A 23993-nucleotide genomic window follows, 5' to 3' on the forward strand; every position below is an offset into this window, starting at 1 on the left:
AAAAAAAAAAAAAAGACATGAAAAAACCTTTTTGTTTAATGTGTCCAGATTACCACGCAATTGAAATTGCTTTGTGTGATTGCCCTGTCCTGCCCATTATTTACTGCTGTGCCATAAAGTTATCAATTAACTTTGTTCCATATCTTTAATGAAAATATTGAATAGCAACACTCCTGATTCCTACAACTGAACAGAAACAAATCCATTCAGTAATGGTTAGCCAGTGACAACCACTTTTAGATCTGTCAGTAAGCCAGGTCTTAATGTATTTAATGTGTACTTTACTGATACTGCTTAGTGCTAACTTCTTAATCAGAATATAATGCAGTGGCAAATTGAATGCCATAAAAAAATAGACCAGCTATACAATATGAGAGACATGTATCTTTACCAATCAAACTTTTAATCTCAACAAAGAATGAAATCAGATTTCTTTGACATGACCTTTATGTCATAAAATATGTTGACTGATTTCTAAACACTGAGAACAAATATTTACTATCTCTGTTTTTTCTGCGTCATTCATAACAACTTTACCACTTCCAAGTACTTACGAGTGCATAATGTGGCTGTTTTTTCTCAGTCTATACCAAGATTAAAACTCAGGTCTGTTGACCCTAGCCCTGCTTTTGTGGACTTTTCCCTAATGTCTTTCACCTCCCTTAGTAAGCTTATACACTTCATATAATTTCATATGCCAACACTCTTACAAATTTCCAGCTTCTATTTCACCTTCCTTGTTGCACACCACCTTTTATTTCTATTTTCTACCTCACCAGAAACAGGTGGATTTTAACAAATTTTGTTACCGTTCCATCTGTGGCTTTTCACTAATAAATGAAGTCTTATTAGAGGACTTTCATTCATACATCTGTTTAAATTCCCATCAATTTCTTTTAATTTTCTTTGGGTTTGTGAAATTAGTCCCTTGGAGGAAAAACAAACAAATTCTGAACAAAAAAAAATCATATACTGACAAAAAAGATACATCAAAGCAGGAGAGTGGACGTCATAACCTCTTTCTCAGTGGTCATTTTTGTTTAGCTCTGCTGGTCTTCTTAATATGTATAAAATGCTATTACTCTGAATTATGAATTTTGACAATGATTTAGGCTCTGCCTTACTGAAGTCATTAAGAGCTCTGGTATATACAAAATGGCTTTACAATTTGGCTATCAAAAAGAACCAGAACACTGAATTTAAAAAATCCTAACAAATAGGGGAAAAAAGCAACAAACAAACATGCACTGAATATTTTTAAGTACAAAATGGATTACTTTACAGTTAACTGAGTCTGTCACACCAAAAGTCTGTAAAATATCATTTGAGCAGAATGGGTTGTATGGACAAATTTTTAACTGTCTCTTCCTTTCAACAGCTGTCGCCCTTGAAAAGCAGAATGAGTAAATTCACAATAAAGTTGATTCTATTCTAGTCAACTTGTAGTACTAGAATCTACAAAAACTTCAGCACAGCAGAAATTCAAAACTGGGAATTGAAAGACAATGGAGTCTTTTCATCAGCAGGATTAAACCAATGAACCTGAAATTCCTCCAGGTTATGGTTTTTTTTCCCCATTTTTCTCATACAATACTTAAGCAATACATAATAGAAAACTTAACTTCTGTTCTGTTTGGGTGAGCCAGGAAGCCTTCTTGCCTCATGTAAATGGAATGGCAGCTAGGCACTTCTGAAAGGAGAAGACAATGCTAGTCAAAAGACTGTCTAGAATTAAAGAATGCAGGTTATCAATGAGACAGACTGCAGGTAAAAGAGCAACAAGGAGGATGCATGTTGCAGTGAGATAGAACCTTACAACCCAGTCAATGTTTCAGAGCAGAATGCACAAGGCATGGTGAAAGAGAAAATCATAAAGTGAAGATTATAGATCGCATTCAACATAGGCAGTTGAACACAAATCCTTATTGCAATCAACTTAGCTACAAGCTGAGCCCTGTGACACATACATTTGAGATAATTTACAGAACAAAAAATCCACACAAGGTAATACAAGTACTTTAAACTCTGTTCTTGTATATCCATCTTTGTAACTAATTCAACACAACATTTCTAATCAATTACACAGATAAACCTGCCCTACCAATCACATTAGACACTTAAAAACTCTAGAAATACAGTATCATGAATATAAATAATGTCAAGGTCAGTCTGCAGTAGGCTATTGGTTTTTAGACTCTGGTTTAGTATTTGGAAAGTTGAAGAAATTTTCTGGAATTGCTATGCATTTAAATAGGAATTCAGCTACACCAGTTTGATCCTCCACCTGTGGATGTGCATTCTTAAGAAAAAAAAGAAACCTCCTAAAATAATAGATAGTGTACATATTCTAAGTAATGCAAAAAACTATTTTCTGTTCCACTTCTACTCAAATGTGCAGGAAGAATGACAAGAAAAAAAAGCAACATAGAAAAATTAATGAAAATTATATTCTTTATATGTTTTTTTGCTGTTAGGGACAGTGCAAGACACATGGGAAAAACAATCTGTGCACAGGGACTTGCAAAGATAAATAAACCATACATGTTTGCCCTTTTAGATCACATTTAACTCACTTCATGGATATCAAAAGTCTTGCTTAACTAAGTGTATTAGATCTCGTGATAAACTTCTACCCTAACGTATGCAATCTGCTACCAGTAACTTGTAACTCTAAGAGATGTAAACAGTGGTTGAAAGAGCAGACATTATTTTTCCAACACTGCCTAAAAACTTTTCCAGAATGTTATTCCAAATTTCACTGTTCACTGACTAGTGATGAGTATCAAAGATATGGCAGGATAAGAAAATAAGGTTTTACAATGGCTGCACAAAACAAGTGAAACACGGGACAGCAATAAGTTCCCTCCAACAGTCCCTGGCTTCTCCTGAACATCTGTGCCAAACTCTTCATTACCACCTCTCAATGAAATGCTCAGTGCATGCCTGCTTTCAAATGTCTCAGACAGCTATTCTGAGCAGCCATACGTTTCAACAACTCAGCGATCACAGAAGTCAAGTATAGCTCTGTAGACTAGAAGTCAAGGCTACAAGTAGTGGTTCACCTGCAAAGAATCACTCATCTTAACAAGCAGACTGAGTTTTAAGGAGAATGGAAAAATCTACGTAAAAAAGAGGAAGCTGAAGAACTGAAACAGATGCTATTTTCTATTTTAGGTAAAAATTCCCTAGTATTGGCAGCAAAACCCTTTTTGACTCATGAACTCCACTCTTGCAAATTGATACAGCAGAGTACACAGAACAAAGAATTATGTATGCATTTAAGAAGCTACATTTTTAGCCAGCTTGGGGTTTCATCTCTCATGCTCCTAAAGTCAATTATAATTAACATCTGGAGTCTTTTTAAGACAAGCATTGTTTCTACCAACATTACTTAATCTTTTGGTTAGCTTGCACTTAAACAGTCCACAGAGGACTGAAAAATACAGCAGGCAAGTTTATTTCTCGTAAAGTAGCTAGAGTCTTGTTATCCTAAAGTGCTATCAGTTAATTTATGACTATCAGAGTGGGTCAGACTCTAATCAAATTGTAGAAACATTTCCAAAGTGATTATTCAATCAAATGACTAACATGGTTAATTAGGAGCCATAAACATTGCTCTGAAGTTCATCAAAGTAATGACTTGCCCAGAAAAATTACTGCTAATTAAATTGCCTGCTGCTTTCATTTCTACCTTATCTAATAAAAAGTCCAACCAATGAAATTTAGTATTGCAGTTTTAAATTGTACTAAATGCTTGACTAAAACCCAGAAGTATTTTTACTAACTAAACAGAGCTACTTCAAAAGAAAACATTTTAGTACAGAAATTACAGAGCAATTATATGTTTTCTTCTTCTTCAAGCATTGTTTCAAGACAACAAATGAGAGAGAAGTGAACATAAAAAACTGCCAGAGAAGAATGTAAGCATATGAGTGACTGGTTTGACTACCTTTCAGCAATTTTTAGCCTTTGAGGAAACAAGTGCCTGGCTTTAGGACATGCAAAATTCTTGCTTCAGACTTTCAGTGAACTAGTTCATATTGTGAAGTTACAACATCTCAAGAACAGCGGAATACAGTTTTCTTGTCATTAAAAGAACATGGAGACAAAAAAAATATATTTATTTTTATAGCTAATCTGAAATATTTAGAGGTCGTTCTTATTGCTCCTATTGATAGCAACAACATAACAGGTGACATTTTATCATGTTGGTCTGAAATATCTTTTCTCTAGGAGGTATTGTTTTAAAATTACTGTAACGTAGACACTGCAGAAGTACTTTTGCCCCTGGAAATGTCACGGAGAAGGTACTAGAAATAAGCAAAAAAGCAGAAAAAGCCCAAACAGATCTCTACAGGGTGAGAAAAATCTGCTGCCAAATTCAGTCAACACAGGTTCTAGATGCAATCATTGAATAAGGCACTTGAGTAGACTTTGGTAAGAAAGCATTTCATGTTAATTACCATGCCAGAATTTAAAGGATTAGGCTGTCACAGCCTTGTGTAACTGTAACTGAGTAGGAAACTTTTAAATCCCCTTTTCTGATTGTTATTCAGAAGCAAGCACCAGGTTTCAGACCCACGATCACACCCTGAGCAGAAACTATTTTCTGCCCGTCTCTTGCCAGAGAAGACGCTGGGAAGATTAAGCTTCCTCAAGCATCAGGATGAAGCAACTTAACTTTCTTCTCATGAATGAAGCAGAAACTGGGGACCTGAATCAGGATTTCCTCTTCAGCTGCTCCTCCAACTCTGACATTACACAGCTTTCCTCACTAAAGAACAAGTTGTCACACTGTGCTCTCACTCTGAACTACTTTTCAGTTCACTTTAACAGCAGCATTCTAAGATCTGGAAGCCGGGGGCAGGGCCCACATACATGTGAAGGAGCAGAGTGTGACATGAGGTGCTGCATCACAGAGAGGCAGAGACCAAGGCTCAGCAGGTGCACGTAGGCCAAATCAGTATTGCTGCAAATGCCAATGGCGCCAAAACTGGAGCCCACCTACTGCTGCTCATTAACTTCTTTGATTTACATTTTATTACCAACGCAGCCATATTAACAACAGAAGCAATTCTCAAAAATGTTTGAAAAGATTCTACTTGCAGTGGACACAGCCACCCACATAACTTAATTTATACCATATCCTTCTGAATTGTCCTTAGTGCGGTCTGAAAAAAGAAGGCACCTTGGCTCTTATTTCAGTGACTCAGAGTTGGTATATTTCCACATACACTTTAATATGCTGTGCTACTTTTCTTCCTCTGGGCAAGAAATAGAGCACGTGCAGGCTCTCACTGGTGCCATGGGGCACAGGAGGACAGGCACAAAGCCTTCAGGTGCTGCAACATGTGCCAGACCAACCTTGCCACTAGGCCTGACCAGCCCATGCTGCCTGCTCCTTCCCTGCGTTGTGCAGGCTCCTCTCTGGTACATGCAGAGATGGCCGGGGCAGTGGGAGAGATTTCTACTGAGTGCAGAGACAAAAGTAGCCTTTTTAAAACAAAATGATCAAGTTAGAACACATCATACTTTTGGCCTCAAACTTGGTAACATCACAATCATGTTGCAAATAACTGTTCTGTTCATGAATTTCCAAGAGTGCTGACAAACTGTTTACAAAGAAACGCTTCATCCACCACCAAAACCCTTTCAGCCTCATGGTGGAAAGCAGCTGTTACAGCCACTGAGAGGCTCTGACCAGCTCAGAGGTGAAGAGCAAGACACAAAACACAGCATTTCAGGAAGAAATGGGAGTTCTTCAAGCTCGATCACAGCTAAGGAAAGTTCATGATCTGTGTTGCACAGGGAGATGTACCGAATGATTCTTTCTGATACAAAACGTGCACAACACATTGAAATCTTACATCTCTGCACAAAAATAAATTCATGTAGAAATACAAAAACTAATGACAGCCTTCCTACACAGAACTCACTTGCGCATGTTCACAACTCAAATGCTGGTAGATTGGATTTTAGTCCAATTACCTATGAAAACACTACCCTCTCAAAAACTACACTGTTACAACACAGTACTACAAACTGGTAAAATCTTGACAAAATGAAAGTCAGCATTAATTTCTCGTTAGCAAGGGCAGCATGGACTATGTAAATGCAAGAAAGTTACAAAGATTAAAAAAATGAATCAGTGTCTCCTGTAAAAATCCATCTGAAAATTAAGCTTGTTTTCCCCAAATCATTATGCTACTTAAAAACATTCAGAATTGAAGGTTTTGTTCTTCGTTTTCCTGACCTCCATGACAAACAAAAACAGCTACAAGTATGTGCACTCAAAGATAAAGACAACTCCTTCTAAAAGATTACTAATTAATATTTCTTATTTTCTTACATTTCACTTGATAAAAATCTACCAGGTTGGGCCCTAACAGCTCAATTCTAAGTGCAATTATCACACACAGAAAGAAAACCTTAAGCAAACAGCTTCCTTTCCACAACTTTGGTTTTTAGATCTATGACAGCATCTAATGCATTTTCTGAGACCAGATGTCAACAGCCTGTCTGGGCGATGTGTAACTTTTTATACGGCAGAACAGGAAAACAAAGGCTCATACATTCAGCACTGAAATGAAATTCCACATGGAACCAATCATTTGAGCGTACTTTAAAATCACGTATTTGCTTTTATTAACCTCAGTAACTGTAAAATGTATTTTAAACATTGCTTCCCTTTGAATTCAACAAAACGCAGCTTTTTTTTTTTTTTTTTTTTTTTTTGGGTCCCCTTTCTCCTTTCGTTGGTAATTTTACAGCAAAAAAAACGTCTGTGTTGCTTTTTCTCTCCCGTTCCATCCCCTGCCTGTAGAATTGAAGTTGGACAAACACTGCACGGCTGAAGTGACATATTTGAATGGAATTCAGACCAACCAGTTCCTGTTTATGTTTCTGATTTGAGAATGTAGCCTTCTCATTCACTATACATTAGAAACACACCAAGGCCATAAATGGTGTCAGGTTACAGGCAGGCACGGCCAAGGAGCATTAATCATTACTTTAAGGCAACTGGCAAAAGCAGCAGCTGAGGGAACACTACACCCTTCAGCTCTGCATAAATGGACATTCCAGGGTTTGGTGTGGTTTTTTTTTCCCCCCCTTCAGCATCCATTTTATGAATGAAACTTCAGGCTGCACAGAGTCCATTCATATAAAAGCTGTGCTCACAGGGCTCGGTCTCCCGGGATCAATCGGTCTTGGGTAAGGCTGATGTGATTGGTTTAAGGCAGGCTTCAGCCTTCCATTACTGATTTAAAATGCAGCCTGTGTCCATTTGACCTGCGTTAATGCACAAAGAGTAAATCCAGACTGTGCTCTCAATCCTCAAATCAAATCATTAGCCAGTGCCACTTACTGTAACTGTAGATTTAGAGGATATTTATCCATTTCTTTGAAAAAACAGACTGCCGGACAATTTTTCAGATCATACTGTCTGCTTTGAAATGAAATAGATGTATGGCCTCCTGCCTATATGCTCTAAACTTAGTGTTCAGATTTTCGTTTGTCCATAAAGACAACATTACAAAATTAATTCTAGTGTAACTACAGATTTCTTTGAGACAGAATTACTGAGCAGAGGCAATCGGTTAGATATGAAGCAAGAGAAAAGTTAACATTGTGCCTGCCACAGCGATCTTCCCAAGTCCAGGTTTCCCGTGTTCCTTTCTTCATATGCTATTATTTTCTACTGTTGTACCATCCAACAGCAGATTTGTGTTTATGCCTTTTAGGAGCAAGTACAAAGTGCAGCGCAGCTTAACTGAATGAAACCCATGCTCACTCACCAAAACAACACAGCAAAGACAAGCCCCTTAAACCAGAGGGTGAAATATTTTAAAGCACAGAAACGAGACTCAGAAAAACAGCAAAATCAAGAACGAGGGGAGACTTCTTAAAATTACTGAACTTGAGAGCAAACCTCTGGCCCTTATCCCCTTCTGCCTTTATCCAATCCAGATTTTCATTCAGAACAATTGCAGTGTGTAAAAGAATTTTTTTAAGGTCGTAAGAAGTTACAATTTTGAGATACACATACTGAAGTATCACATCCTGGATAAGGGTGAGGTTAGTTCTTTTTTGTGTTTTATAAAATTATGTTGAAAGTACTTCAAATATTTGTAGCATTACAAAAAAAAAAATTAAAAAAAAACAAAACAAAACACATACCAAAAAAAAAAAAAAAAAACCCCAACCAACCAACCAAAAAAAAAAAAAAAAAAAAAAACCTACAGAGAATTTCCATTTTTGAGGGAAAGATTAAGCAGCTAGAGGATTTATGCAGCAAGATCTCAATGAGTCACACAGACAGGCTAAGAGTATGCATGCAAACTGTCTACAGAGATTTAGAGGTGGTACATTAATACCAAGGAATTGTTTAGGATGAGCCAAAGAGTTGCAGCTATGAGCAGTGGAATGAGACTGATCAAAGGGAAAATTTAGGCTTACTATCAAGAAATATTTCTTAACTGTGAAGTCTATTAGTCTGTGAAATAATCTCCCAAGAGAATAATTGTAGTAATAATACTTAGCACTCACACAGTGCTTTACATTTTCAAAGCACTGTACAAAAATTAGCCAATATAATTAAAGACAGTAGTAGAAGCACTGTGAGTTGTCATTTTAAATGCTGCACTGGTCAAGGCACTAGAGAATATCCTGCAAATCTGCAACGATTCTGACTGCCAGCTAAGATTTTTTTTTCCTTCATACTAGCATCTCCAAATCTCTAAAGTGTATCTGCAAGAGGTATAATATAATATCCAGCTGTTGTAAAGAAAAAAAATCTGCAAACAGATATACTTCCAAGAAACACATTTAAAATCTATTTTTGCCTTGAAATTTTAATTCAACACATTCTCTAATTCTGTTCTTACAACTCTTACATTTCAATAGATGTCAGCTGATCTCTAGGGAAGAATGTGCTACTAGGGATCTTTTTCTTTTTCCATGTTAATTTGCATTTATTTGCTTTTCAAAGAGCACCACATCAGGTATTTGAAAGGACTCTTGCTTTTCATTTGTTCCCAGTCATTAGGTAAATATGTATTTATAACATGGATGGTAGAATGCTAACAACATCCTACGCCAATACAAGGAAACTTTAGTGGTTAAGAAGTGTCATAATTACAACTTTCTGGGCAACTTTGATGCAACTGCTTTGTTGCTAATGAATATGGCCTTTTGACTCAGGACTCTTGCCTCTTGGCTGAACAAATCAAGACTTTTGGGGGGAGGGAGAGCAGTGCAGTGAACAGATTTGCAGGTGGAGCCTCTGCTTCATTTGTTAGAGGCTAGAAGTTCTGCCATTAATGAGGTAGAACGTTTCAAGAAAGGAAAAGATGACCTTAAGATTAATACAGTGGAATGGGCAAATTCAGGACCTAACAAAGGCTATTCAGCCCCAAGGTTTGCCAAAGTAGTTGTTACCTTACTTTAGTGATGCTTTGTCTGATGTCCCTGTACTTCTTCACCTAGAAATTCAAAGGAAGTCACTTGAAGCTAAGCCTTGAACTTAACGTAATACATAATGTTCTTTAAGAATTTTCCAGTCATAGCTGGGCACCCAAAATAAGTAGGTGAATAACCAATGTGTCTCAGTCTCCATTCATCCCTCCTGCCCATTCTTGAGTGCCAAAGGTATCCATCATTTGTGAGGCCTCAGAAGTTTGAGGGACAAGCAATGCAGAGAGCAACACACAGAACCTCGTAATTGTGTCTTGATAGTTTATTATGTAAGTAATGTGACTCAGAAGAAAACTTTCAAAGCAACAGGGTTAGAACCCTAATTTTCAAGAGTCATTTCTGATGTATTAATTGTGAGACTACCCTGAGATGCAAGATCAGCCCTATCAATGCCTCTAGCATGCTTCTCTATCAACAGATAATTTCTACCAATCAGTAATAACTATATGGAAGCAGTAACTCCTCCACTTATCTCTGACTAACACTAACAGGTGAAAAATTTCCAAGTTCTTAGTCAAAGACATAGGCAGAAAAGAACAAACAAAATAACTAATTCAATCAGGTAAAACAAAATGCGAGAATTTAATCTGCAATTTCAGATTTCATTGCAAAACATTTTTAATATTAACCTACATGGATGGTGTAGTAACACAGTATATTTGCGAGTACACTAATTAAAATAGGAAGGATTAAATCTGCAAGGGTCCTGCTTCAAAATAAAGCTCAGAATAGATGGAGCAGCTCAAGTTTGGCCTTTTCAGTTAAATAACTGAATACATGAACTGAATTGTAGTAGTGCTAACAATACCAAAGTGATCATTATTAATTCTTGTAAACAAACATTAATGACATAAAATCCCAAAGTCCTACAAGCTCTTTACTACATATAGAATCAAGACTAACACCTGTGACAAGCAGCCAAAAAAAAAAAAAAAAAAAAATTAGTAGCAGAAAATGCCTGACTGAATGTATATGATGCACTCTGACTTCTAGAAGTGTAGATAGATAAGGAAGACTTATACTTTGTTGACATTTTTCTTTTTCCATTATCTCAAACATTCTGCAGTAGAAATTGCATACCTGCAATTACAATTACAACTAATTGATCTGCCATTTCCCATGTCATAATTAATGTCATGTTTTAATAGAGTTAAAATCATTCCATAATAATGCTTTTTATTCACCAGCCTCCCACAAAGTATAAAAGTATAGTGCACAAAAGCAATGAACTTTTATGAGGCCCTTTCAAAAACATCCCAAAAGGAACATCTTAGTGTATTACGATGAACTTTTTAAATATGTTTCTATATTCTTATCTGAGCTGCAATAAAATAGCATGCAAAAAAAAAAAAAAAAAAAAAAAAAAGACTTTTCACTCTGGCATTCCTCCTTTCCTGAACATCCATAGGCGAAAAAATGAAATCAATGATTCAGTGACAAATACATTATGTTTCCTAAGGGCTTATTTAATGTACTTTTAGCAAGGATGGAAAATGATGGCTTCTAGAGAACAGATGGTAACAAGACAAAATATCAACAGACCACAGTTGTTGACTGCAATTTATGGAGTGTACAGATGTGTCAACTTAAATGCAGTGATTCTGAGGCCAATAAAAGTACTTCCTGATACCAACAGATTAATTTTTCATGACCACTGGTTACACAGCTATTACATTTTTAAAAACTAATTATTCATCTGCAAAAGAAACAACAATTTTGCTTAAATGTCATTACTAAAAAGTGAAATGTTCTTGTTGGCACAAAAAAAAAAAAAAAAAAAAAAAAAGCATGATAGGATTGGACACAACTATGCACATCTTCTTTTCAGAACCAAAATTGCTTTTTTGTCATGAAGAATATTCCAAGGAAAGACGGATGCTAGCAGACAACCCAGGCTCAAAGTAATAGCATGCAATAAGGCGATCCCACTTCACAGTCAAATATGAAGCATGCTTACAAAAGAGCCTTTTTTCACCCTTTAATTTAGAAAGATGAATAACGGTGCTTGTGAAGGTTGCAGGGGACTGGCAGTGCCTGAAGCTGCAGTCCCCTATTTATTATCCACAGCCACATTAACTTTGCAGACAGTCTCTCCCCTGCTCTTCTCTAAAACAAAAGATACAAGACTGCCAGAACCACATTATCTCAGAACCTTCATCAGTGAACAGGTTTAGTTCAAGATCTCAGTCTTACAAGCTAAACCTATTTTCATATTGTCATACTTCTGTTCTGAAGTTCTTAGTCCCTTCCTGTATATGCCTCATGCAAATTTATCTAAGGATTGTTTTTTTGTTTGTGAAGAATAAGAAAGGCAAAAGCAGCTCTACTTTCCAAAATCACCTGTATGAACATGGAGATCAATCCTAAAACAGGCACATTACACCAATGTCGCCACAAAATATTCTATTAAATAGGTAATGTTAAGATGACCATAGAAAAAAAAACAATAGAAACAAATTTTCTACTTTATCAATTTGCAAGACAGTTTGTCATGGATTAAACTTTCAAAGGAGACCACAACTCAGCAGCCATGCAGCTGCCGAAACAAAACTGCAAAAGCATCTAGCCAGAGATTGAGCCAGGAGGAAAGCACAGGAGATACCCAGAAGAGAAGAAGTCAATGAAGGGTCATCCATTCTCCCTGCTCCAATGCAGAGTGCCTGGTAAAAGCAACATACCTTGCCCTAGGAGCACCATAAGGACTTGCTGAAGTTCCACCTCTCCTCCCCCCCCTTTAACAGTGTAGCATACATAAAGCAAAACAGAGACAGTGATCAAGGAGCTGAAAGACGTGTTTTGATAGCATTTTCACACCACTATACTTACCAAGTTGATGCTTACCCCATTTACCTCATCCATTCTGCTCCACACTGTTCTAATCTCAGCATAACCTCCATGCTACCCTTCAGGTTCCCTCTCCTCTTTACTTGGAACTCAACACTAACCTCTATTTTTCCTTCCTTAATTTTCTTTCTCCTTTCCTAAATACAATATAAATATTTAAATTGTGGCAAAGGAATCTAACGTTAATAATAATATTCCCTTGATTCACATTTTTATCTTTTCTGACCAGAAGCTACTCAAAATGGGCCACCATCTCCTCTATTTCATACTATCTATAGAGCAATAAGGCTCCATTTTGGTTGCCCTAAAAGCACAATAATAATAAACATTATTAATAGCAATACTGTATTCTCTACATCAGCAACCTGGTATCACAGATTATCTACCTCTACAAAACACAGGAGTATGCACAAACTGAGAAGCTGACACCAATTTGCCTGATTCTTCTCCTTCATTGGTTTTATAGCTGTATAAACCCCACCTCAGTGGAGTTACTTCTGATTTAAGGTAGTGCAAGCAAGAGGAGAAAGAGTCCTCTGCTTCTGGCAGGCAAATAAAAGAGCTCGTAAAATGGAACACACAAATTTAGAGGTCAGAGATGAGACAGTACAGAGCAAGACCCTGTTTAAGCAAAGCTCAGTTCTACACCCACAGTTTTTTCTTCTCTGGCTTCTTTAATTTGTACATTGGTTGGACAAAGAGTACTAGGAAGTGAAATCCCCTGCAGATGAAGACAAGGAAACAGTGGCATGAGAACATGGTGCTATGTGGCAGTCTTACTATTTTGTAAGGCTCACTGGACATAAATTACTTTGAGACATTTAAAGTCAAAAGAGCAAGTTTCAATTAATGTGATCAAAACATCAATAGCACTACCTTGGACTCATTTATTACTTTACTATGCAGAAAAAAAAGAGAGTGTCACCTACCTGAATCATATGCAAAATCTCTAGGTTCCTGTTTAATCATCAGAGGAGGGGGGAAATTTTGACTGGCTGCACTGCTAACCATAGTGTTGTGTTCATAAACTGGATCGTGATACTCCTGCTTAAAACCTTGAGGCGGGAAGGGGATGTTAGGCTCAGACATCTGCCGCTGATATATTGGACGTCCTTCCCTCGGCATTGCAGGCAAAGGTGGAAAAGAATTGCAAGGTTCAGAGAGCTGGCGGCGAAATCTAGGACACAAGTTAGAGAGGTCATGTAAAGGACTTAAGCTACATTCCATTTCACAAAGATCTTCACGGATTATGGTTAGCAGGAGGGAATGGCTTTATCACTTTCTCAGTAGCAAACATTTTGTTTATGATAATGCTAAACACTCCCTACCAGGATTATGATCATGGCAGTGCTGCAGAACAGCAAGAAACAAAGAAATAAACCCCCCACCTACTAATACCAACTCTAATACCTGCCCCCACCCCCATATTCCTTGCCTTCAACATCTCTCAACAGAGGAGGCCAAACAGCAAAAAGACTGATATTATACTACAACAGTAACATGGATTTCTCTGTTCATTCATGAGCAGGAATAGCATATTGCTTGTACTCTAATTTACTCTTGCAGTTCTGTTACATAGAAACCATTCTGACCACTACAACAAACACAATCATTGTAAGCAAAGAATATTGTCTGTCTCAACTCCCGGAATCATGCTTGAGTAAAAGTATACAGTTCTGTTCCCTTGGAGACAAAGGTCTACCTGCAAAGGTGGCACTGCACTTCAGAAGGGAATTTAAGTACTCCAGAAAAAGGATAGGGTACAGACTTTTGCTAAGAGAAATAAAGCATAAGAATTTCCTTCCTGCCCCAACTTCTTCCCATGATCATTTCTACATGAAGGAAGAAGTCCGCACAGGCCATGTTGTCATTCACTACTCCAAAATTCTATTCAGTACACATAAAATCTGAGAATTCAGTTATAAATCAACCTCATTTCCATGCATCAACTTGCATTTGTTGCTCTCTTCACTAAAAGCTTTGAATGTAATTACTTGGACATCTGCAGGTTCAGAAGCCTAGAGAATACAAGGATGCTATTTTCCCACCCTGCTCTGACAAACCCCACAACCTTGTGCGATCTACAGATTACCAGACTGGGGGTAACTATCACCACTAGAACTGTGTCTTTTCTAATCCACAGCAGGTGCAACAATGTTCTTGCAACGAAGTGCTTACTAGCTCTATTAACCACTCATTATTTCTCTTTTTTAAAAACTAAACTAGTGCCTTTCTCTGCAAGTCTCGCATTGTCACACCAAAAGTGAAGAACTGGTCATTCTTTGGCTTCTTGTACTTTGCAGTGGAACTGACTTTGGCTCGTGCCAAAGCACGACATTCTCTTGGACAAAATGGAGCAAATGAAGAAGAATGCAGGGTTTTGACTGCATAAATAACACAGTCTTTGAAAATCATCTTATATGCAGTACATGTTTTTGAAATAATTGAAACCCTAACATCTTTCAGAATACTCCTGTGAACTTAGTCTGAGAAATATTTACCATCATAGCTTAATTACAAATACAGTGGGAGCTACAGGGATAGAAACTATTACAATGTAGAACTAGAGACAAAATTAATTTTTTTAATGTTGCTGTAAATATTCTATTCTGCAGTACAAAGAATATTACACCGTACCATTGGTTTCTACAATTCCACCTACACCTGCAGAAAATAAACTTAGAAACTCAAATGTATTATGAAACAGTTCGGCTGACTGGCAATGCATTCATTTCCCTCTTTTCCTTTTTTCATTAGCCAAAAAAAGAAGCAGAAATTATCATTAAGAACTGTCAAGGAGTGAATCAGAAAATTGCAACTTGAAGTTAAAATAAGAAACAGACTCACTCACAAAGCCTCAAAGGAAGTTAATAATACTTGTTGTACTGGAAGCTTTGTATGGAATCAAGTCATTTGTTTACACAAGTGGATTTGATTCCTGTTGGTACTTGTTAGGACCACTTATCTCTCATATATTCATGCCCAGTATGAAGATGTATGGGCTGTATCTTCTAGATACTGATTCTATCTTATACCATCAATGCATGTTCCAAAGAAATATGCTTGTAGTTACAGATTTATATACAAACTTATATAGGTAGACCATTTTTTTAAATGACATTTTCTGAATGCATTCATTACAGCTACCATCTTGTAAATCAAGAAGATTTGAATTGCACAAAAATATGAAGTGTACATTTGTTTCAAACAACAGCAGATCAGAAGATTCAAAGTAAAGAAGAAAATGGGGAAAAAACATCTTCCATTACAATTGTACTTTTCTTTATAAAGGTTGAAAAAGGAGACTTTTACCCCAGCTAATTTGATATTCACAAAAATGTGATATTTTACCACAGAAGGGAAGCACAAGTGCAAAATTTCCCAAAGAACATGAACTTCAAAGACATGGAAAAAAAAAATAATGTAATGAACCCATAAAGCTTACGTAATTATTACAGTTACGGAAAGATAAACCTCTACAAACATTCAAATTCAGGCTGACATTCAAATTTTCTGTATTCTCTTCACAAATGGCTCTAACATAATAATTAAATAAAATAATAATTAAAAAAAACCTGTAAAATACTCTCTTACACAAAATCCACTTATCTTTGGGGGATTTCAGTCTCCTGACAATGCACAATGACTTGGGTGTATATAGAGAAACACATTCAACCACACTCCTGCAATCAGAACTGCAGCCTGGCTTCACCAGGGGTCAACTTAGTTAAACCACAGTGGAAGGGGGGGAAAACTACACAGTGCAGTTGAAGGGCCGAATTCAGTGCTCCTTCAATGCTAGACATGCTGATAGGAATCTTGGTGATATTTAATACTATCCTAGTAGGGCACAAAATAGCAATATAAACCATAGCAACCTCCTTCAGAAGTGATCTGCACAAATCCCTGGAGATAATAGCCCTTATTAGAGCAGAAGCATGCTCCAAAAATCTGTGATTTTCTTTTCAGGTACAGTTTAACTATTCGTTAACAATTTGTTAAGCTGTAAGCACTAAGACAAGTCCCTGAACTTATATATCTATATATAGCTGAAAAGCAAAATGCTCTGAGAAACTGCACAATTCAGCAAACACAGGTTCTTGTAACAATGGTTAGAATGAATAGAATTCCACAAACAAGTGTCTGATCTCAAAAAATAAGGGAAATTCACTGAGCATATTTGTTGCAAAACAGAGCTAGGAAAGACAGTCAGTTGTCTAGAGATTTCTAACATCAAAACAAAACAGGGTGACTTAAGGACAGTTTAAGCTTTAATTCTAGTCTCCAGCTCTTGTGGCTTTTACTCAGACTAATGTTATTTAAGCGCAGTTTATGTTGGCATCTTAGTTTGTTTGAAATGCTATATTTCAAAAGCAGTTGGAAAAACGATCCACCCTTCCAAAGAATATTCTCAAGCTGTAACATCGTAATACAGCCACTTATCTCTTTGTAGGTACATTTCTTAGGAGGATGCAAGATACTTACAGCCAGGATCATGTCTGCTAGTGACTTCATCACCTCATGGGGCTTACGAGCCTCAAGTGAATTGCCCTCACAAGACAGTAGAACCAGCTTATTAAAACTCTGTCAGTGCCAAGATCAACTTCTACTGAAATCCATCAAGCAAAGTGCCACTCTTTTAACAACACACACATTTCTGACATTCTGAACTTGGCTGGCTTGAAGCCAGCACTGCCCTTTATTAGAGATGTGTAGCCATCACTGAAATGCCTTCTGGACAGGTACTGTATGTGTTTTGCATTTTACCTGTGGTCCATAGGGAAGCTGTTGTCTTGAATGGACTGGGATGGAGGGAGATGGGCAGGGAAAACCCGGTCAGGTTTAGGAGTCTGAGCTGAGTTTGGGGAGGCATGGTGCAGTGGTGACACAGGAGTGCTGGATGGCGTTGGTGGGTTGGAGGGCCTCATTCCCACTTGTGGCTTCTGATCATAGGCACTATCAGTAAAGCAAGAGGAAGGATGGTCAGGTTGTTTTCTCAGCAAACACATGAAGCATATTAAGAGAGAAAAAAATAAGCATCACATACAGATTTTCTATTACAGATACTTTATTAAGCTTATTAAGTTTAGGGAAGAGAAACTCTCTACACTGAGAAGAGCACAGAAAAAAAAATCACTTTGGAATTAAGTGGCTCAACATAGCATTTTCTTCTCTGGAGCCTAGAAATGTACTTTTAAAGGATTCAGTCTTACAGTGACATTCTAACAAGGGATACACAAATACACAGATGTAAAAACACCTGGACTAGAGCATGAAGAGCTGGCAGTGCCTGTCAAGACTCTTTTTATAACTTGTACAAATCACAAACTGAGACAGTAAAACAATGAATGCAGCTACAGGGAAGGGATCTGACCCAGAAAAACAATGCTATGCTGGCTTTGCTACCCACATAGGATGTCAGCAGCCTCCCCTGACAGTTTTTTTTTTTCCCCTCTCTCTCAAAAATAACGTTCAAATCCTGCAAATACGAAGATGTCCCAAATGAGAAAAGGACATGAGCGCACTTTGATCATTCCTGTTTCCAAACAGTAAAAACACAGATGTGAAGTGGACAGTAAGCATGAGCTTGCACACTTTCCTATGTCAGATCCCCCAGCATCCATCAGATCCATTAATACACACATTTGATTTTTGTAATCAAAACCAATCCTGTATGACTGGTGAAGGTGCCAGTCTGTTTTTTTCTTTTCTTCCACAAAAAAAAAAAGTTAATGCAAATGATTTAAGTGCTTTCAGTTTTGGTAGTACATTAATGTGAACAAGAACTCACCAGCAAATTTAAAGATATAAATAGACTGAATTGTCAATAAGAAACCCTTTGCTGTTGACACCGAAGGTAGGAGTGACATGTAAGTGCAAGCCAAAAGAAAATCAATGAAGAATGCAGTCATATCAAGCCCCTCAGAATAATTAAAGCTTTTACTGTTTACCCTTATAAAAATTGACAATTTCCTTTTGAAAAGATAGCAAAGATGCAAATCCTAATGAAATACTATTTCAAATTGCAGTCATCCTTGAATGTAGGCATATGTCAATTCAAAACATGTCAAATATCTAAGGTGCTGCTCAGATCTGCCAGTCTGTTACACAGAGCTTACTCTCTTTCCTAATGTGTGTAATGCATCTTGAAAGTATTTTCAACACAACTCACGGAAAACCAGACACTCCTTCCATTTCATGCTTGCACCATCAGTTTTAAAATTCTGGCTATCTCCCATGGAGAAGGAATGGAGAATATGCATTTCGATGAAAAATACTGCTTTAAAGCGGTTATATGTTTCATACAACTGTAAACAACACCATCGGTGTTCATCAGCTAAAAGCATTATCTCATCAGTCTGTTATCTGCTGAAGAGGTGACTTTTATAAGATCTCTATTATGGCTTTATTACTCTTTAGTCAGTCCTCATTTAAACCAGCAGTTCTCACTGTAGACATACTCCTGATTGCTTTACCTGACATTGTACAGGCACTTTTCCCCATAACTGAACTTGAATGGTTGCTCTTGACTGCAAGCAGAACCAAGTTCTGAACATGGGCTATGGGGTTCCTTCTTGATTTTCACAGGGAGACCATGAAAAGCCACTGGAAAGAGAAAGAAAATGTAATTAAAAACCAAGTACAATATTAACAATGAGCTTTCCCAAGTAAACTAGACACTGTTAATTAAACACATGATTAATTAAACCATTGCAATACTAAAAACAATATAGGAAATAAACATTTCAAGCATTTCTTTGGGTATCAACTGAAAAATACACACCAGAGATCCTTTGCATTGGCTATTAGCACTTTTATTGTTTAATAGAATGATGGCCAGGATCCCATCTCATTAGTAGGAAAATAACAGCCCACATATATTTGGCTTAGCTACTGTAAATGTTGTCAGAGGCAAAATACTTCCCAGGCACCAAATGTTTCTAAGTAATATTTGTGAGGTAGCTTTTATCTATAAATGCAATAGCAGGTCACTTCAATGAGTGCCACGCCAATTTTTCCAAAATAAATTTATCATATAATAGCCTAAAGTATATGATCCATTATCCTTTTTGTCCCACAGAATACATGCAAATTTGTAATGAAACTTAAGAAACAGGGTGATTATATTTCTTTAGTTATAAGCAGTAGCTGAAAAAATACACAAGAAATGCCTTCAGTAATTTTTCTTGAAAACATACAAAATAAAATTCTGGCCTCACCAAAGTCAACATGAAATGGGATATAGAAAGAAATGGAGAAAAAATTACCTATTTTTTTTATATATAGCAAAAAGAACAGAGGGAGTATGGCAGAAATGCATCGTCAAAGAGAAGCACAACTTGATTTGGATTAAGGAATAGGACAAAGGTAAAGATAAGGTTAACCAGCAGATTAGTTTAAGCCAGCCAACTTTCCTTATTCATAGCCAACATTAACTAAAATTAAAGCAGAAGAAAATTCAAACTTCACCTAACACAGGCAAATCTAAATTAAGTGGCTAGGAAGACAAAGGACTAAAGACAGATATTTAAAGTGTGAAAACATGCCCTTCAATTTTTAAATAAAATAAGGTTTCAAATCAATTTTTGGACTCTGAGCAGCCTAGAGTTTGGAGAGGAATTCTTATGACTGATTTGTGGTGTTATCACTGAAACACCATAGTTCGGACATCAGACTGCAGCCTGACGAAAGCATTTGTGTCTCTGGAAGAAGCCACACACACTGCAGCACCCCATTACAGAATCTTCAGTGCAAAATTAAGCCCCTGTTATATACTGCTAGGTAGTATTTTGTCCCTTCCCTCACACCTGACCTTAGGAAAGACAATTGGTTACAGACTATTTTTTACCATTGCATGGGCACAAACATGGACATGTTTGACTGGTAAATGAAACACTACAAGTAAACAACAGAACCAATAAACCCTGATTTACAAGTGTGTTAGACCTTGATTTCTGATTCTCGCCACTGGTCTTCCTGCAACCAGGCGATGTTCAGAGAACTCTTTCCCAAACAGGTCGTCTCCTACCTGCTTATATATGACAACTCATAGTGTTAGCTCTAAGCTGAGACAGTGTGTAAGATGTTGCTGTATTATTTTCCCACATATATTCACAAAACTCACAAGAATTGTCTCTAAGACCTCTACTCAGTTATTATATTTGGTGAACAGCAGTCATTCATCATGGAAAGACTGTGTAGTAAAAGAAGAGAGTAATGCAGGCACAGAAATACACCACAGTAACTTACAGAGGTAAAAAGTAGTGAATATCACAGTAAGAAATCTTTCTGAATAAAATTACATGAACTTGCACTAAAAACACCATTTGGACCTCCTGAATAAAGGTTCTGAAATTTAATAATAAAGCAATCTGTAGCCCATGGTCAGCTTTCCACTCTCATCAGAAATCAGGCTGACCCCAACCTGTTTGCTTCAGGTTTTCATGAGTGAACTTTCACTGCTGGCTATCCTCACGTGCCTTGGTCAGACAACACTGCAGTGCTGCATGTTTCAGTGTGGGATGGAAGCTCTATCTCCAGAACGATGACTCTGACACAGAGGTCAGCAAGCTCCCCGACTTGGATCACAGAATTAAACCACAACTGTAACAAGACTCTTCTCTAAAGCCAGTATCACATGTTTGCACCAAGGCCACATGCTGCTAGAGTTTTTATTTTTATTTTTTTTTATTTTAACTTTGCTACTTCCTCAAAGTTAATCTGTTATGAAAAATTACTTCCCTTATTTATTTTTAAATAACGGGAGTACAGAGACTCCCACACCACAGCCCTGCACGGAGAACTGGCTGGGTATTTCATCACAGCGCTGAGAGCCTGAACGTCTGCTAACAGGCAGTTTTCCAGCTCACTGGCACAGGCACAAGTGAAAGCAGCACATTCATTTTGTGCAATTTGCTTTACCTTCCCACATGGAGTTGGTGCATGTAAAAGGCTGTTAAGTACTAAATTATTCCTTATCAAATCACCATCATCTGGAGTCATGATCAACACTAATTAAATTACTTTCACTGAACACGGCTCCAGCCTGCTGCCTCGGCTGCGAGGTACATTTTTATTTTGCTTACTGTACAGTCCTAGCAAGGTACAGGGCACGGTGCTAGGAGGCATTTGTGCTGTAGTTTTAATTAAAGTTTACCTCACCTTCCTCCCAGCTTTATAAGCCAGGGTAAAGTGTATCAAATCAAGTAGGTGAACGCCTTCATTTTATTTAAGGAAAGCATTATAGTTCAAAGTGATTTTATATTAGATCTTTATCTTAACTATGGCCAGAAAGATAATGTAGCTGTAAAATTTAAAACCTTCTTCAGGCAGTCTCCTGACAGTCACCACGCTAAGCTTTATCTGTAACTTTTAAGTGTACACTTTTAGAGGAAGAAAGGAAAAACACTTGGTACGCTTTGGGAGGGCATTCTCAAATGCCTCTTGACCTTTAAAACCACATCTGAAGTGTGGCTGAAGATGACAGACTTATTCCAACAGTAAAATTTCAAGCATTCAAAACAGGTCCTCACATCATCACTGCCACCTTCATCCATTGCTCTTCATTTTAGTATGGCACTCATTTCACAGACTGCCAATTAAAACAGTTTTTAAACATACATGGCTTTGCTAAACTGGATTTCATATGACTTTTTTCTATCAGTTTTCTTCTGATAAGAGCAAGGTTGCTTATTTATATAACCTAATTTTAGCACAGCACACCCAGCTACCAATGCATCCAAATTAAAAAATTGCCATTTCGAACAACCAGCTCCTCAATACTTCATTCTTGATGGTAAATTCATTTTGTTTAACCCCAGAACACAATCTCAACCCTATTACAGTTATAGGTACTCTACTTAAAAACAACCTTTTTAAGAAGTGACCAAGGGCCAGGATTTCATCCCAAGTGATTACTTACAGATAACTATTTCCCAACTTGATAAGTAAACAACTTTACAACTGGTATTTAGATGGCCAACTTCAACACCTCATCTCAAGCACTGGAAAGTCAGGCCTGTTCACCAGAACAGGCTCAAAGCACAGACCCTGTCTCTGAAGCCAACATGCAGACATAAGGCAAGAAGGACTGCTACCATCTGTAGCCAACTGATTATGCTGTAATACATATAGCATATTCACCGTGTATTGATATATCTATCTAGATCTGCATAGTAGGAGAGCTTGCATGTTATATCCAATACAGAACGTATAGTCTTATGTTAGCTTTCTGTGTTTTTTAAATGTTTTTATGTACTTAGGTTTTACTCAAAACAGTGACAATGTCACCATGTAACGAACTTGCACAGAACATGCAGATACCCCTTGTTTTCAAGTGCCGCACTCCTTTGACTGGGGATTATGCTGCTGACAAGAGCAAACACTTTGCTCATAACATCCAGTTTAAAACCTACAAGGAGAATACTATTATTAACAACTCTGAAATTAAAAGGAATCTATTTGTCTTAGAGGAGACTCTGCATGCTTCCTAGGCTGGCAAATAGGAACTGTACCATCTCGTTACAGACAGAACTGAGCTCTTCTTTTGAGAAAGCCTAAGAAATGCTCTACATCAAATATTAAAGCCAAGATTTCATAATCTTTTCTATTCAAAAAATGATTATTCAAGATGAAGAAACAACACATATTTTAGATGAAATTGCAAGTCATTTCTCCTTTCAGTAAAAAAAAGATATTTTAAAATTTTCAAACTTCAGGTTCCTACTGAGAATGCAATATACAATCAGATTTTGCTTTGCGAAGAACTGATTTAAACATATTTTTAAAAGGCATTAAACAATACTGGTAATTCTATGATGCTGACAAACAGCAGGTCTTGATTCCACAGACCAAAAAAAGATAAAAATGTCTTATTATAACACTTGCAGGATAATTTATTATATAAAATCAACAGCAAAATTGGTTGTTAGTTAAATTCAATGACCCTGAAAGTAATACTACATTCATCTGTATTAAGTTTGAGAACTTTGCATAGCTGCAGAGAAAAGGATGCAACAGAGAGGTCACTGGAAGTCAGCATGCCTTGAACATTTCTGCTGTGCGTTTTTGATTTGCTTTTCAAATTTATGGCCTCACACACTCTCTAAACCCAACTTTGCAAATAAACTGATTTATTTTTACGATTGACTGAGACAAAACTGATAATATGCAACATAAATATAGAGAGATTTCATGAACATGTTTGAATAGAGGGGATTTTTATAACAGCAAGACAAAAAGAGAGAAGCTGTGAAAAAATTTCTGAGTTAATTACTACCAAAACTCCAGGTGCCGAACTAACCAGGGTAACTCCAGTTAGTACTCAGTAAAATTTCAAAAACAAGAAGAGCAGGCCCTTGTACTGATAAAGCTTATACTGTCACACTTTAAATCCACCTCCCAATACACGCAGAAATGCAGCAGGCACTCCAGATACATCAGTCTCTCAGAGATTCTTTTCCAGTACATTTACTTCTGCCAAGCCTTCCCCTTCCCCCAGCACACAAAAATCCATTACTAAAGGGTCTAATCTCAGCTATCAGCACAGAGTGCCTTTTATGGAGCCATTAAACCATTTCTCTTGTTTACAGTGCCTGAAGAAAGATGTGAATTATGTCTGTGACAAAACAGGCGATAACATTTCTAAACTGCTATCAAAATGCAAACTGAAATAC

General features: G+C 37.1%; 1 protein-coding gene across 5 annotated transcripts in view; it reads right to left on the bottom strand.

The window, feature by feature from the left end:
- ETV1 (ETS variant transcription factor 1) overlaps positions 1-23993 on the bottom strand; it is a 65408-nt gene that overhangs the window by 13149 nt on the left and 28266 nt on the right. For all 5 annotated transcript variants that reach the window (XM_010712722.3, XM_010712719.3, XM_010712721.4 and 2 more), the window contains 4 exons: positions 18795-18924; positions 17086-17274; positions 13248-13495; positions 1622-1690 (listed from right to left, as the gene is read on the bottom strand). In XM_010712722.3, the coding sequence (XP_010711024.1) occupies positions 1622-1690; positions 13248-13495; positions 17086-17274; positions 18795-18924 (636 nt within the window). The remainder of the gene's footprint in view (positions 1-1621; positions 1691-13247; positions 13496-17085; positions 17275-18794; positions 18925-23993) is intronic.

This window comes from Meleagris gallopavo, chromosome 6 (assembly GCF_905368555.1).
Source record: "Meleagris gallopavo chromosome 6, MGAL_WU_HG_1.1, whole genome shotgun sequence".
Lineage (NCBI taxonomy): Eukaryota > Metazoa > Chordata > Aves > Galliformes > Phasianidae > Meleagris > Meleagris gallopavo.